Below are 12,763 nucleotides of genomic sequence, written 5' to 3'. Positions count from 1 at the left end.
AGGGATTAAAGGGATTTCACGCTATGGACACTCCCTACTAAGCAGATCACATTGTCCATTGCCGAGACCCCCAACCATCAGCTGTAATCTTTAAAGGGATCCTATCATTAAGATGCAATTTTTTGTGACTAACACGTAGGGATAGCCTTAAGAAAGGCTTTTATTCTCCTACCTTTAGATGTCTTCTCCGCGCTGTCGTTCGGTAGAAATCCCGGTTTTCCTTGGTATTCCAATGAACCCTCTCACAGCACTGGGGGCGTCCCCAATGCTGCGAGAGAACTCTCCATCTTCTTCTGGAACGGCCTCTTCACGCGTCTTCTTCCGGCCTTGGCTTGAAACTTCTATGCATGTGCAAGTCGGCTTTGCCGTCGGGCCTCGGGCAGAGCCAACTGCACATGTCCGTCTGGTGTAAATGGCCATTTTCTTATGGCCGCTTACTGTGCAAACCGCCACAAGAAAATGGCCGCTTACACCAGGCGGGCATGCGCAGTTGGCTCTGCCCAGGCCTGATGGCAGAGCCGACTTGCACATGTGTAGAAGTTTCGAGCCAAGGCCGTAAGAAGACGCGTGAAGAGGCCGTTCCAGAAGAAGATGGAGATTTCTCTTGCAGCATTGGGGATGCCCCCAGTACTATTTGAGAAGAATAAGCCTCCCTTAAAGCTATTCCTACGTGCTAGGCACAAAAAATTGTATTTTATTGATAGAATCCCTTTAACGAAACCTGGTAGATAGAGTTTAATTTCCCCACAGCGCCACCACAGGCGAAACAAAGTATTGCAAAGTGACCCAACCATCAATGGATGGACTGTGTAATGATTAATGATTATACTCACCTTCCTTCACCTCCTCTGGGTCTCCTTGTGGGGTCCGGTGATCTCTCTGTTATGTGCTCCAGGTCAATGCTAAGGCCTGTCGCTTGGGGCACACCGATATCATGAGGTCATGACGCTCATCGAGCCCCATGTGACCACTTTATCACATAAATATACAATAACATAAATATGACAATAATTTCTAGGTAAACTTTCCCTTTAAATATAATGCTGCCATATTAAACTTCTTTAACCATGGGCATATTTTTGGACAGTACAGTGTTCTATGTTTATATTAACCTGAGTTACTTTTCTACAGGAGAGACAGTCAACGGTGAAAAGAGAGAAGAACTGTTCTCAACAAGGAAACAAATCGGGCGAAAGAGTGAAAATGCAAAGGGCAAACTCTGTCACGGTGGACGGGCAAGGCCTTCAGGTTCGGTTGCTACATTGTTACTTACAGTTGTCCAGAGTGTGGTGTGAGATGAGCAGCTTTGAGAAAAAACAACAACATGACTTTGTGATACTCTGTCAGGAGATGTTTGTGCTGCAAGTGTCTATGTGTGGCCACCCAGTGGTTGTGATGTAGATTGTAGCCTATGAAGGGTTTCAGTAGCATGTTGTGATGATGCCTTTAATTTGAAAGGGTTGAGACAAACTTTAGATTTCAGGATCGATTTTAAAATCCGATTTCCGATCATTTTCCAGCCGATCCCAATTGTGAAACTTGCTCGATCGCCGATCGGAATCCGATCTTTTCCGATCCCGATCGCTCAATCCTAGTCAATGCTTCTCTATGGGAAAAGTCACTTTTAGGGTTGAGCCGATCTTGAGATAACCTCTGACCTCGATCCCGCTGGAAAAGGTCGGGATCAGAATTTACTCGATCACCAATTGGAATACGATCTTTTCCGATCCCAATTGCTCAACCCTAGTTCTTACCTAAATTTGTGGGAAATGAATGTTTTTTTTCATGGTGACTGGTAAAAACCCTACCTACCTATCCTAAGTATTGTGTTCCCTTTAGTGTTGGAACTCGTCATACTGGAAGTGTCAAGGCTCATGTGATCACTGTGACCAATCATTGCCCGCAGTGGACACATGTTGGGTACCAGTTACATATCAGCAGTAGCATCACTGCACCAGTATATGACCATTGAGGTTAGCGATCAGCCGCAGCCATTACCTGAACCTCTGCACTTCCAGCCTGATTGATTGGCTATACACCTCCCAAACAGAAGACTGGATGTAGGTGTGCATTATTAATTCTTATTATTTTACACCAGCCTCGCCCCCTGCACCCCCAGCTTACGGGGTTTCCAGTTATCTTTATAGGATAAAGCAATAAATAAAACTTTTAATTTTTTTTTTACCACCAGATGGCATCCAAGAATATTCATATTTATTAGACTTCATGTTCTGTCTTACTTGTAGAGATGTAACAACACACCATGTGGTTAGGGGTGGTATTACAAGTAATATTTATCAATATTAACAGTCCTCTGACTACAAACTACATACATATATAATGTAGGATGATGTATAGTTTGGAAATAGGGTGAACACTCCAGACAAAACAGAATTTTCTAACTTTCTCATATTTTTACCTTTGATGGAGCTACATATGTACAGGAGCATAGTACTAGGCTCTCTGCTTTTGTGTCGCCTGTGGACATGTTTCCTATTAGCACACTATGTGGTTAGGGGTGGTATTGCATGTAATATTTTCAATAGTCACAATCGTCTGACTACACATTATAGAACATGGCCATGTGTATAGTTTGGTTGAACACTCTAGGCAAATACAATTTGCTAAATTTATCACATTTTTAACTTTTGAACTTTTGATATGAGTAAAATATCTGCAGGGGCACAAGATGGGCCCCCTAGTATATTCATATTTTACTAGACTTCTTGGTTGGCTCAGTGGTTAGCACTGTTGTCTTGCAGCATTGGGGTCCTGGATTTGAATCCCATCAAGTGCAACAATGGCATGGAGTTTGTATGCTCCCTAGATATTCCTTTTTCCTACATGCCAAAAATATACTTACCCTTGTAGGTGTTGGGGATGAGCGGCTGCTAACTTCCCTAGTCCACGATGCCCCCTGGGCTTTGAGTCTCCCTGTGAAAAGCACATTAGAAATGTTTGGCATTGTCATTGTTGGTTATGGAGCAATGTCTTCTTAACAGCACACCATGTGGTTAGGAGTGGTATTGCAAGTAAGATTTTTCAATATCAGCATTCTTCTGTCTACGGACTACAGTGCATGGTTTGGGCATTGGATGAATAGGCTATAGGGGCGCTAGTATTTTTTATGACAACAGTGTAATCTTTTAGATATGCCCTATTACAACAAGGCTTTCAATGGACTAAAATGATATTTTTCCCGATTCTGGCTCCGACGTCCGATGACGATGTATTATAGCAATGCTTCCGATATCTTTACCCCTCCACCCAAAGCGGGGGTTAATTGTTCAGCCTTACACAATGCTAAGTAAAGTGACATTTGTCGGTGGATTAAATCCTTCTCGAGAGTCTGGTTCAGCTGAAGGCTGACATATTGGATATAATAACAAATAATTGAGACATTATGATAAAAACCCACTGCTCGGCCTCAAGTGTGAGCCTCTAATTATGAGGCAATAAAATTTGATGAGTTGGCTATGTCTCCCTGGTCATTATTTGGCAATGGCATGCTAAGTACAGGGAGTTCAGAGATTTATTACAATTAATGCCTCTTCAACATTTTATAGCCGGTATAAAAACTGCTCGGCGCGGCTCTCGTACAATTCATTGTCTTCTAATCAGTTCAGTGCTGGGCTGGACGGCTCCTCGTGCTGCAGAGCTGTGCTCTGTATGAGAAATCTCAGCCCAGGGGCTCTTATAGGGTAACTGAATATCCTAGAGATGGTTTACCCCATCAGGCCCTCTATGTTTACCCCATCAGGCCTCCTATTAGTCACAGCAGGGAACTGTTACATAATATCTCATACTTTGGTGGGCTGGACGGCTCCTCGTGCTGCAGAGCTGTGTTCTCGATGAGAAATCTCTTATAGGGAAACTGAATATCCTAGAGATGGTTTACCCCATCAGGTCCTCTATCTTTACCCCATCAGGCCTCCTATTAGTCACAGCAGGGAACTGTTACATAATATCTCATACTTTGGTGGGCTGGACGGCTCCTCGTGTTGTAGAGCTGTGTTCTCCATGAGAAATCTCTTATAGGACAACTGAATATCCTAGAGGTGGTTTACCCCATCAGGCTCCCCATTAGTCACAGCAGGGAACTGTTACATAATATCTCATACTTTGGTGGGCTGGACGGCTCCTCGTGCTGCAGAGCTGTGTTCTCCGTGAGAAATCTCTTATAGGGCAACTGAATATCCTAGAGATGGTTTACCCCATCAGGCTCCCCATTAGTCACAGCAGGGAACTGTTACAAGTATCTCTTGCTTTGGTGACCACCAATGGTTAGTTAAAAAGCAAAAAGGTTGGTCACCCCAGTAATGGTTCCAGTTACCCCCCAGTGACTGGTTTCAGAAGCCATATACACTGGGTTGCCTCGAAGGGGTTACCCTGGATTAGAAACATGGCTGCTTTCTTTAAGGAAGTCTACCACCTCCTCCAAGCAAATTGAACTGCTACAACATTACCAAGCACGTTACAGTCATAAAGACCCCGCCTTTGTTATGTATGTTATTTTTGCAAATTTGGAGAAACAATATTTTGAAGTCTTATGCAGACTTATGGTGCGCTGGGGGTGGGCCTTCTGTTCTTGCAGCTCAAGTAGGATTGATGATGTCATAGCATTTAGAGTATCAGCTCTCTCTACATGGGGTGGCTAAGGATCTGAGTGGCAAGAGCAGTGCACCAGGGAGTTGAAGGTCCGCCCCCAGTGCACAAACTGCCTCATTTGCCTAAAACTTTAAGGTGTTTTTTTCTCCAAAGCAGCACAAGTGACCTATATAACAAAGCCATGATGTTTATCACTGTCATGGGCTCTGTATCATGGTGGTAGCAGTGAACTATGCTTAGAGGAGGTGGTAGACTACTTTTGAGGCAGATATCCACTTCCTTTCTCAGGTAGTGACATCACATCTGTTGGTCACATGACCATGCTACACCTCAGCTCTGTTCAAATGAATGGGACCGAGCTATAGCATAGCCACGTGACCAACAGATGTGATGTCACAGCTAGATGTTTATCAATGGAAACAAGTTAGAGCCCATTCTATCTAAACGCCAAAGTCTAAAAGAAATCAGTGAATGTTCCATCTATAATTGGGTAAGGGGGGTATCGTCACTCCTTGGGGAGAGACCACCATATAGGTGTGTGGAGACTTATTAAGCCTTTAGCACTCCACTTTGCAAGGGACTATGGGAAGAATATGCAAATCTGTCTTCCATGATGTAATTAGGAAGTCAGGTGCCTCAGTGTTGCAAACCAATAGAGGGCGTTCGGTTGAGAGACTATACCTGGTAATAATCCCAGCATCATTGATAAACAAAGGCCTCTTGGAAGGTCGAGCATGATGTTAAAGGGAGCAAACCTTTATTGGCTATTTTCACTGAGATTCTGTCTTCCTAATTACATCAGGGAAGACAGGCTTGCACATTCCAGTGAGCGCCCTCTATTGGTTTGCAACACTGAGGTACCTGACTTCCTAATTACATCAGGGAAGACAGATTTGCATATTCTTCCCATAGTCCCATCTATAATTGTAATTTTGTTTCAAATTTTTAATCGTTTTTTTTTTCCTAAAAATAGTTCGAGTAAAAATAATACCCTAATCTACCGGAAAGATGCTGTAATCTTAACCTCTTCCTTCACCGTGACGTAACTGTACATGCAGTTGCTAAGACAGCTTAGGCGCCCTGTTGTACAGTTACATATTGTTGACCGGCTCAGACGCTGCGCCAGGACAATCGAGGGACGCCGCTGTAACAGCCAAGATCAGTGATAACGCTGATTCTGGTAATTTAGCTGCTCAATGCTGACTCTGGCATTTAAGAAGTCTACAAAGGAAAGGGGTGACACTGTTATCATAGGGTGTCGGGGGTTGTCAAAAATGTAACACCGCAAATGTAACAAATTGAACAATAATGTTAAATGGGTTTTCCAGGTCATATATTTTATAAATATTGGTGACCTGTTCTTAGGATAGGCCATCAATATGTGATCAGTGCAGTGCCACAGCGCTCATGTTCTGTGATGATGTCACATTCATCAGTCAGATGGTACAGAAGCAGCACAATCTCATTCAAGTGAAAGGGGCTGAGCTGCAATACCAAATACAGCCACTATAGTTTGTAAGGCGCTGTGCTTGGTATTTAGTGAAGAGGCTGCAGTACTTACCCATACACTGTCACCCCTCAATCAGCTGATCGGTGGGGGGTCGAACATATTGATGACCTATCCTAAGAATACGTCATCAATATAGAAGTCCTGGAAACCCCCTTTGGCATATTATTTAACAACAAAAACTTCCCTAAAAATGCAAAAGTCTAAGGGCTAGTTCAAACGTAGTTATTTGGTCTGGATTTTGATGTGGAATCCGGTTTCCACCACGGCATCCTTGTCAAGACAATCCCTCCAGACTAGGCCCATTCATTTGGGCCTAATCCAGAGCGGAAAGCTGCGGCTGTCGAAAGCCGTGGCAGGCGCATTTTGATCCTGATTCTGATGTGGCTTCCAGACCAAAAAACTATGAGTGAACTAACCCTAATACCAAACTAATATACCAGCTAGTACAGAGCGCAATGTGGTGACCAGTGGAGGAAATAAATAATTCTCATACCCAGAGGATGCCATGAGCCCATATACAAGCCTGATGTGAGTTTCATCCAAAGGCTTCATCATGGAATAAAAGCCATCTAAGGGCAGTTTTATGGATATGCACCAAGAGGGAAATAGAGAACCACATAGCAATACAATACCATGGTCACATGACCTATGGCATATAGGCAAGAAGAAGTAAGAAGAGAACCCCCTCCCCACACACAAAAAATTATATATATATGTATATCAAAAAAAATTTTTTTTGCTTTTCACCTCTTCCCAAAAATGAATGGTAGTTACTCAGTAAGTCTTATGTAGTCCATAGTGTTACCATTGAAAACTGTACCTTACCCTGCAAAAGATAAGCCCTCATATAGTTACACTGAGCAAAAAATAAATAAATGTAGGATTATTAGAAAACTGCAACAGGAGAATTAATTATTTGTTTAAAAAGGTTTGTTTTTTACTGTGGCAATAAAAAAAATTACATATTTGTATCTCTGTAATTGTTCTATCCTATAGAATAAAGGTAACATTTTTGTTACACGGTAAAAAGCAAAACACAATGGCGAAGTTTTTCCCCCATCCCGTACAAATAAAGTGCTAAAAACAAAACAAGTTAATCAATACGTTATATGTACTCCAAAATGGGGCCATTGAAAAATACAACTTGTCTCATAAAAAATACCCCCCCCCCCATTGTAAAAACAAAAAGTTATCATTCTTAGGTTTACTTAGGTTAAAGTAGTCTTTTTTTTTTTTTTTTTATCTGCTACAAAAAGTCAAAAAAGTTGTTCAGACTAAGGCGCCATGGAATGAGATTCGGCAAAAAAACACATTTTTTTTTCTGCAGCGTTTTTCATAGAAAGTCAGCAGTTAGAGATGAGCGAGTACTGTTGGGATCAGCTGATCCGAACAGCACACACTCATTGAAATGAATGGACGTAGCCGGCACGCGGGGGGGGGTTAAGCGGCCGGCGTCAAAGCGGAAGTACCAGGTGCTTCCATTCATTTCTATGCGTGCGTGCTGTTCGGATCGGCTGATCCAAACAGTACTCGCTCATCTCTATCAGCAGAGTTTCCCTCTATTATACTTATACGAAAAACACCAGCATTTCCGTAGGTGTAATTGACACTCTGCGATTTACAAACGCAGAAGTATTTTTGAAAACACCACTTTTCCGCTGCCGATTTTTTTTTGTTCTGCAATGTGGAAGGAATTAGCCAGAATGCTAAAATACTGCATTTTCACATCATGGGGCTTCAACCTCAATAAGCTTTATGTACCTTAAGATGGTGCTATTGAAAAAAATATAATTTGTCCTGTAAAAAATACAACCCCCAACACAGTCATATCAAAAGAAATAAAAAGTTATGGGTTTTGGAGAGGAACAATCTAAAAAAAACAAAAAAAAAACCACTTGGTTATCAGGGTACATATAAGCCTGCCCTAAAGGGGCCTCTACAGTTATTCTGAAAGCTATTCAGTAGTGTTATATACCTTAACATGGTACCATTAAAAAAAAATCCAACTTGTCCTGAAGGTGTTTTGTCATCTCCGGATTTCAGCTGCCCTCTTGTCTCCTCTCCCCTCCACTTCCTGGTTTTCAGCTCATTCTTGCACGGAGCTCCTGCTTGTAAATTGCACCGATATCTCTGGATTTACAGATAACAGAGGAACTGATCAAGAAACTTATCTAAGGCCTTATCAGGGCTCAAAAACTAAAAGCAATATACAGAGAAAGGGAGAGACGAGAATAGGTGTGGCCGAGATCAGGGACCGAATCATCAGGTCTATAACCTAGGCAACCGGCTGTAAACACTAAGGAGAGAGATGTAGCTGTATCTGACAAACTGCAAGGTAGATAATGTATTAGGTAAAACTGTTATGTCCGCGTTGGACTTCCGCCATCAATAAGAGGGGGTTGAACAACTAGAATAACCACAGAGGCCCTGTAACAGCTTGGCTCTTGGTATTGTTTACATACTGTGAGCCGCTCTGCACAGTCCCCATACAAACAGTAGTGGCGAGTGTAGGTACTGCAGCGCTGTCCCATAGACTTCAATAGAACAGTGTTGTAGTGTCAGTATTAGAAACCGTTTAACCCCTTTCAGTCTAAATAGGATACATGAGATGAGAATATCCCTTTAAGTTTGGTCGTCACTAATGAACAAGAAAGTATCTGAGAAATGTTGTGTGCAGTAGCAAACTGTATCAACCTGTCCATCAAATGTATCCAATTTTACCTCAAATCCAAAAATCTATGAAAATTACATCTCTAATTATATTATTAGAACATTTTTTTGTACTTTTAGTGTTTGATATAAAACTACTTAACCCCTTCAGTACCGGGCCAATTTGTGGTCCAGGACCAGACACATTTTCTGGTTTTTTTGTATGTGCGGTTTTGAGGTCCGTAACATTTTTCTCGTATGTCTTATTCAACTAATTTTTGCGTCTTTTTTCGGGGACACCTAGGGCTTTATTTTTATGTTGTTTTTATTTTCGAATGTGTTTTAATTTTTTTATATCCGGGAAAATATAAACATAATAGGAGGAAAATTGTCTGGTTTTCACTTTATTATTATTTTTTTTATTTAATAACACAAAGTGACTTTTTTATTTTTTGGCCCATGTTCTTCCTGTTGGGGTTTTTCCCCCGTTCTGTGCCTTTTCTTTCGACCCTGCGCAGTCGTATTGTCTGTTCCTGAGACTTGTTTTCCCCTTCCTGTGGTTCTGTTATATTGGATGTTTGTTTTCTTTTACTGCAAAAACCTTAATAAACTCTGATTACACCTAATAACACAAAGTGCTACTGAAAAACTTTATAAAATAGTTTTTCCTCTCCGTTACAGTAATTTTTATTTTGTATGGTATCGTCGGGGGGCTATAACCTTTAACAACGTCGTTTTATTAGCGTATTATTTATTTTTATTTTTTTAAATTATTCTATTTTAATTTTTTAAAAACTTTTTCATTATATTTTATTTTATTTTATTTTTTTTTTTCAGATTGTGTCCCCTTAAAGTCATATAGACCTTTGGGGACAGCGATCACTTTTTTTTTTTTTTTTTGTTAGGGAGGCTGATTTCTCCTATAACTGGCGCTGCTACATTTAGCCTCAGTTGCAGGAGGAATCGAGCCTTCTGCACACTTTCCTTTACACTTACAGAGCTGACCTGCAGAACCCAGCAGCTCTTGTAAGACGCTGAGCCTGGCGGATCACGTGACCGCCGGGTCACAGGGTGGCCGCATCATGGCGGCGCCCATAGCCGTGTATACAGTGCTCATTGAAAGCTGTATACACAGCAATCGAGAAGGCAGGGAAGGGAATAAACCTGCCCTGCCATCTCTCTGGGAGCTCCGGCTGAAGTTACAGCCGGCTCCCAGTGTCAGCAGCTGCACGATCTCTGTGCAGCTGCTGTGTTCTGATTGGAAGTACCAGTACGTCCTGTCAAAACTAGGCAACCACTTCCCAGACGTTTATAGTCTATGGGCGGTCCGGAAGTGGTTAAAAAAAATCTAATTTTTAATTTGTTACAGTCTTATAGTCTTTATCAGTTATCTACTGTATCGACGTCCTACCTGTCCCTCCAATGGAACCAGTTGATATTTTAAAAATAAAATCCAAAAATCTCTCAAACTGTTCCAATTAAAACTCACTTTAAAAAAAGTTTTCATTTAAATTTAATTTTTGCTATACAAAATAAAAAAAAAAATAGAAAACAATCTGGTCTTTATTATGTTAGCGTCTTTTATAGTCTTTATGAATAGTATATTGTATCAACGTTCTACCTGTTCCTCGAATGGATACAATTGTTTTACCTGGAATACAAAATAAAATCTCTAATTATAATTCACTTAAAAAAAAAAAAAATTATTTCAATGTTTGTTCTAAAAAAATAATAGAAAAAAAAGTAAATTATCTAGTCTTTAATATGTTCTATTTTTTTTTTATAGTCTTTATCAGTAGCCTACTCTATCTCCCTAACTGTTCCTCCAATGGATCCAATTGTTTTACCTTAAATACAAAATAACATCTCTAATTAGAATTTGCTTTTTGACAATTTTTTGTAATTAAATTTTTTGAAAATAATACAAACAAAATACTTAAGTCTTTAATATGTTCTAGTCTTTATTAATAGCCTAATGTATCACCCTACCTGAATCTCAAATGGATCCAATTGTTTTACCCTAAATACAAAATAACATCTCTAATTTGAATTCACTTTTTGAAAATTTTTTGTAATATAAATTTTTGAAACAAAATAGTTAAGTCTTTAATTTGTAACAGTCTTATAGACTTTATTAATGATCCGAGAAGAGGTTTAAATTGCCGCTTAATATAACTCCGTAAATTAGGAGGGGGAAAAAAAAATGAACAAAAAAAATTACAAATAACAAAATAACATCTCTAATTTGAATTCACTTTTTGAAAAAAAATTGTAATTTAAATTTTAAAAATAATAGAAACAAAATAGTTAAATATTTAATTTGTTACAGTCTTATAGACTTTATTAATGATCCGAGAAGAGGTTTAAATTGCCGCTTAATATAACTCCGTAAATTAGGAGGGGGAAAAAAAATTACCAAAAAAAAAAATTCCTCATCCTATACCAGTTAATTCAATTCACGGCTTTAAAATGAGACTATGATAGAAGTTCTGGCTGTAAGTACTATATGTTAGGTTAGGCCGTGATCATGTGAATTTCTTCTTTTTCTCTTCTTATTAATCATACTTAAGCACATTCATCTTCTTCCATTCTAGCTAACCAGAATAATGATCATGATTATTACTTCTAATTAGAGGAAGTAATAGATCATGTATAACCTTAGGATGAGGCTCATTAATTAACCCGAGTCCATAGGGACATAGGCTAAGCACTTTATCTTTGTCATGTTAAGTTTAGTTTATCCTTCTCTGCAATAGATGGTTTTATGGTTATTGAAATTGAAATAAATAACTAAAATTGATGAAATATGAAAGAAACCCGGGATGTCGATACCTCTGTAATATGCAAGAGGGTGAGGCGTGAAATGTTTAATCAATTTTAATTAGTTCCACTATTATATTAAGCGGCAGTGAATGTATTACTTATATGTTTGACAACTGCAATTATTATTGCACGGAACGCGTCGGGTTTTCAATGAGATGAATCATTAGCAGGAATTTTTCTTGTTTTTATTTTGCATTTTAATTTTATTTATTCGTTTGGCAAATTTGTTTTTGTAAACCTGTTAATAATTTCGTTAATGGCGGTAAACACCGTGATAAGCTTTTTAGTGTTTTTTTTTTTTTTTGTCTTTGTTGTTGGCGTTGTTTTTTTTTTTTCCTAGCTCTGAAGAGAAGTGATAACATGATGGATGTTTTTGTATCGTTAGACAAATGAGATTTGGTTGACGTTATCAAAGAACTTAGAATATTGGGAGGTTAACCACTGTCATAAGCGTTGTAGTGTATTGTAGTAATTGTATTGTTGCCAGCCTTGTAGTTTTTTCTTTTTTTTTTTTTTTTTTTTTTTCCCAAAAAGTTGTATGCTCTGAAGAAAACTGAGAAAACGGGAATAGTATGTTGGATATTTTTGCAACTTTAGACAGATGAGATTTGGTTGACTATTGGAAGACAAACCGATTGGCAGTAAATATCATAATAAGCTTTGTAGTGTATTGCTTTTTTGTTGTTGTTGGTGAGGAAATGATAACATAATGGATATTTTTGGAATTTTAGACCAGGGGTCAGGAACCTATTAGAGATGAACGAGTACTGTTCGGATCAGCCGATCCGAACAGCACGCACGCATTGAAATGAATGGACGTAGCCGGCACGCGGGGGGGTTAAGCGGCTGGCCGGCGTCAAAGTGGAAGTACCAGGTGCTTCCATTCATTTCAATGCGTGCGTGCTGTTCGGATCGGCTGATCCGAACAGTACTTGCTCATCTCTAGAACCTATGGCTCGCAAGCCAGATGTGCCTCTTTTGATGGCTGCATCTGTTTTGCATGCCACGGGCCCCACAAGCACTATTATACTCGGGGGTCTTTTTGGACCCCCGAGAATAATGATCAGAGGCCCAGGAGAGGTAAGGGAACATAAACAACAGTGTTACTTACCGCTCCGGTCAGACTTCAGGCCTAGTTTTGTGACATCCAAGATGTCACATGACCAGGGCCTG

At 39.8% G+C, this 12,763-nt stretch overlaps 1 protein-coding gene across 1 annotated transcript in view; it reads left to right on the top strand.

Annotated features, from left to right (window-relative positions):
* The window catches only part of DGKB (diacylglycerol kinase beta), a 320,729-nt gene that overhangs the window by 121,686 nt on the left and 186,280 nt on the right, over positions 1-12,763 (top strand). The window contains exon 14 of the mRNA XM_075271811.1: positions 1,132-1,248. Within this exon, the coding sequence (XP_075127912.1) occupies positions 1,132-1,248 (117 nt within the window). The remainder of the gene's footprint in view (positions 1-1,131; positions 1,249-12,763) is intronic.

Source organism: Leptodactylus fuscus, chromosome 4, assembly GCF_031893055.1.
Source record: "Leptodactylus fuscus isolate aLepFus1 chromosome 4, aLepFus1.hap2, whole genome shotgun sequence".
Classification (NCBI taxonomy): Eukaryota; Metazoa; Chordata; class Amphibia; order Anura; family Leptodactylidae; genus Leptodactylus; species Leptodactylus fuscus.
This window is presented reverse-complemented; position numbering and strand designations above follow the sequence as displayed.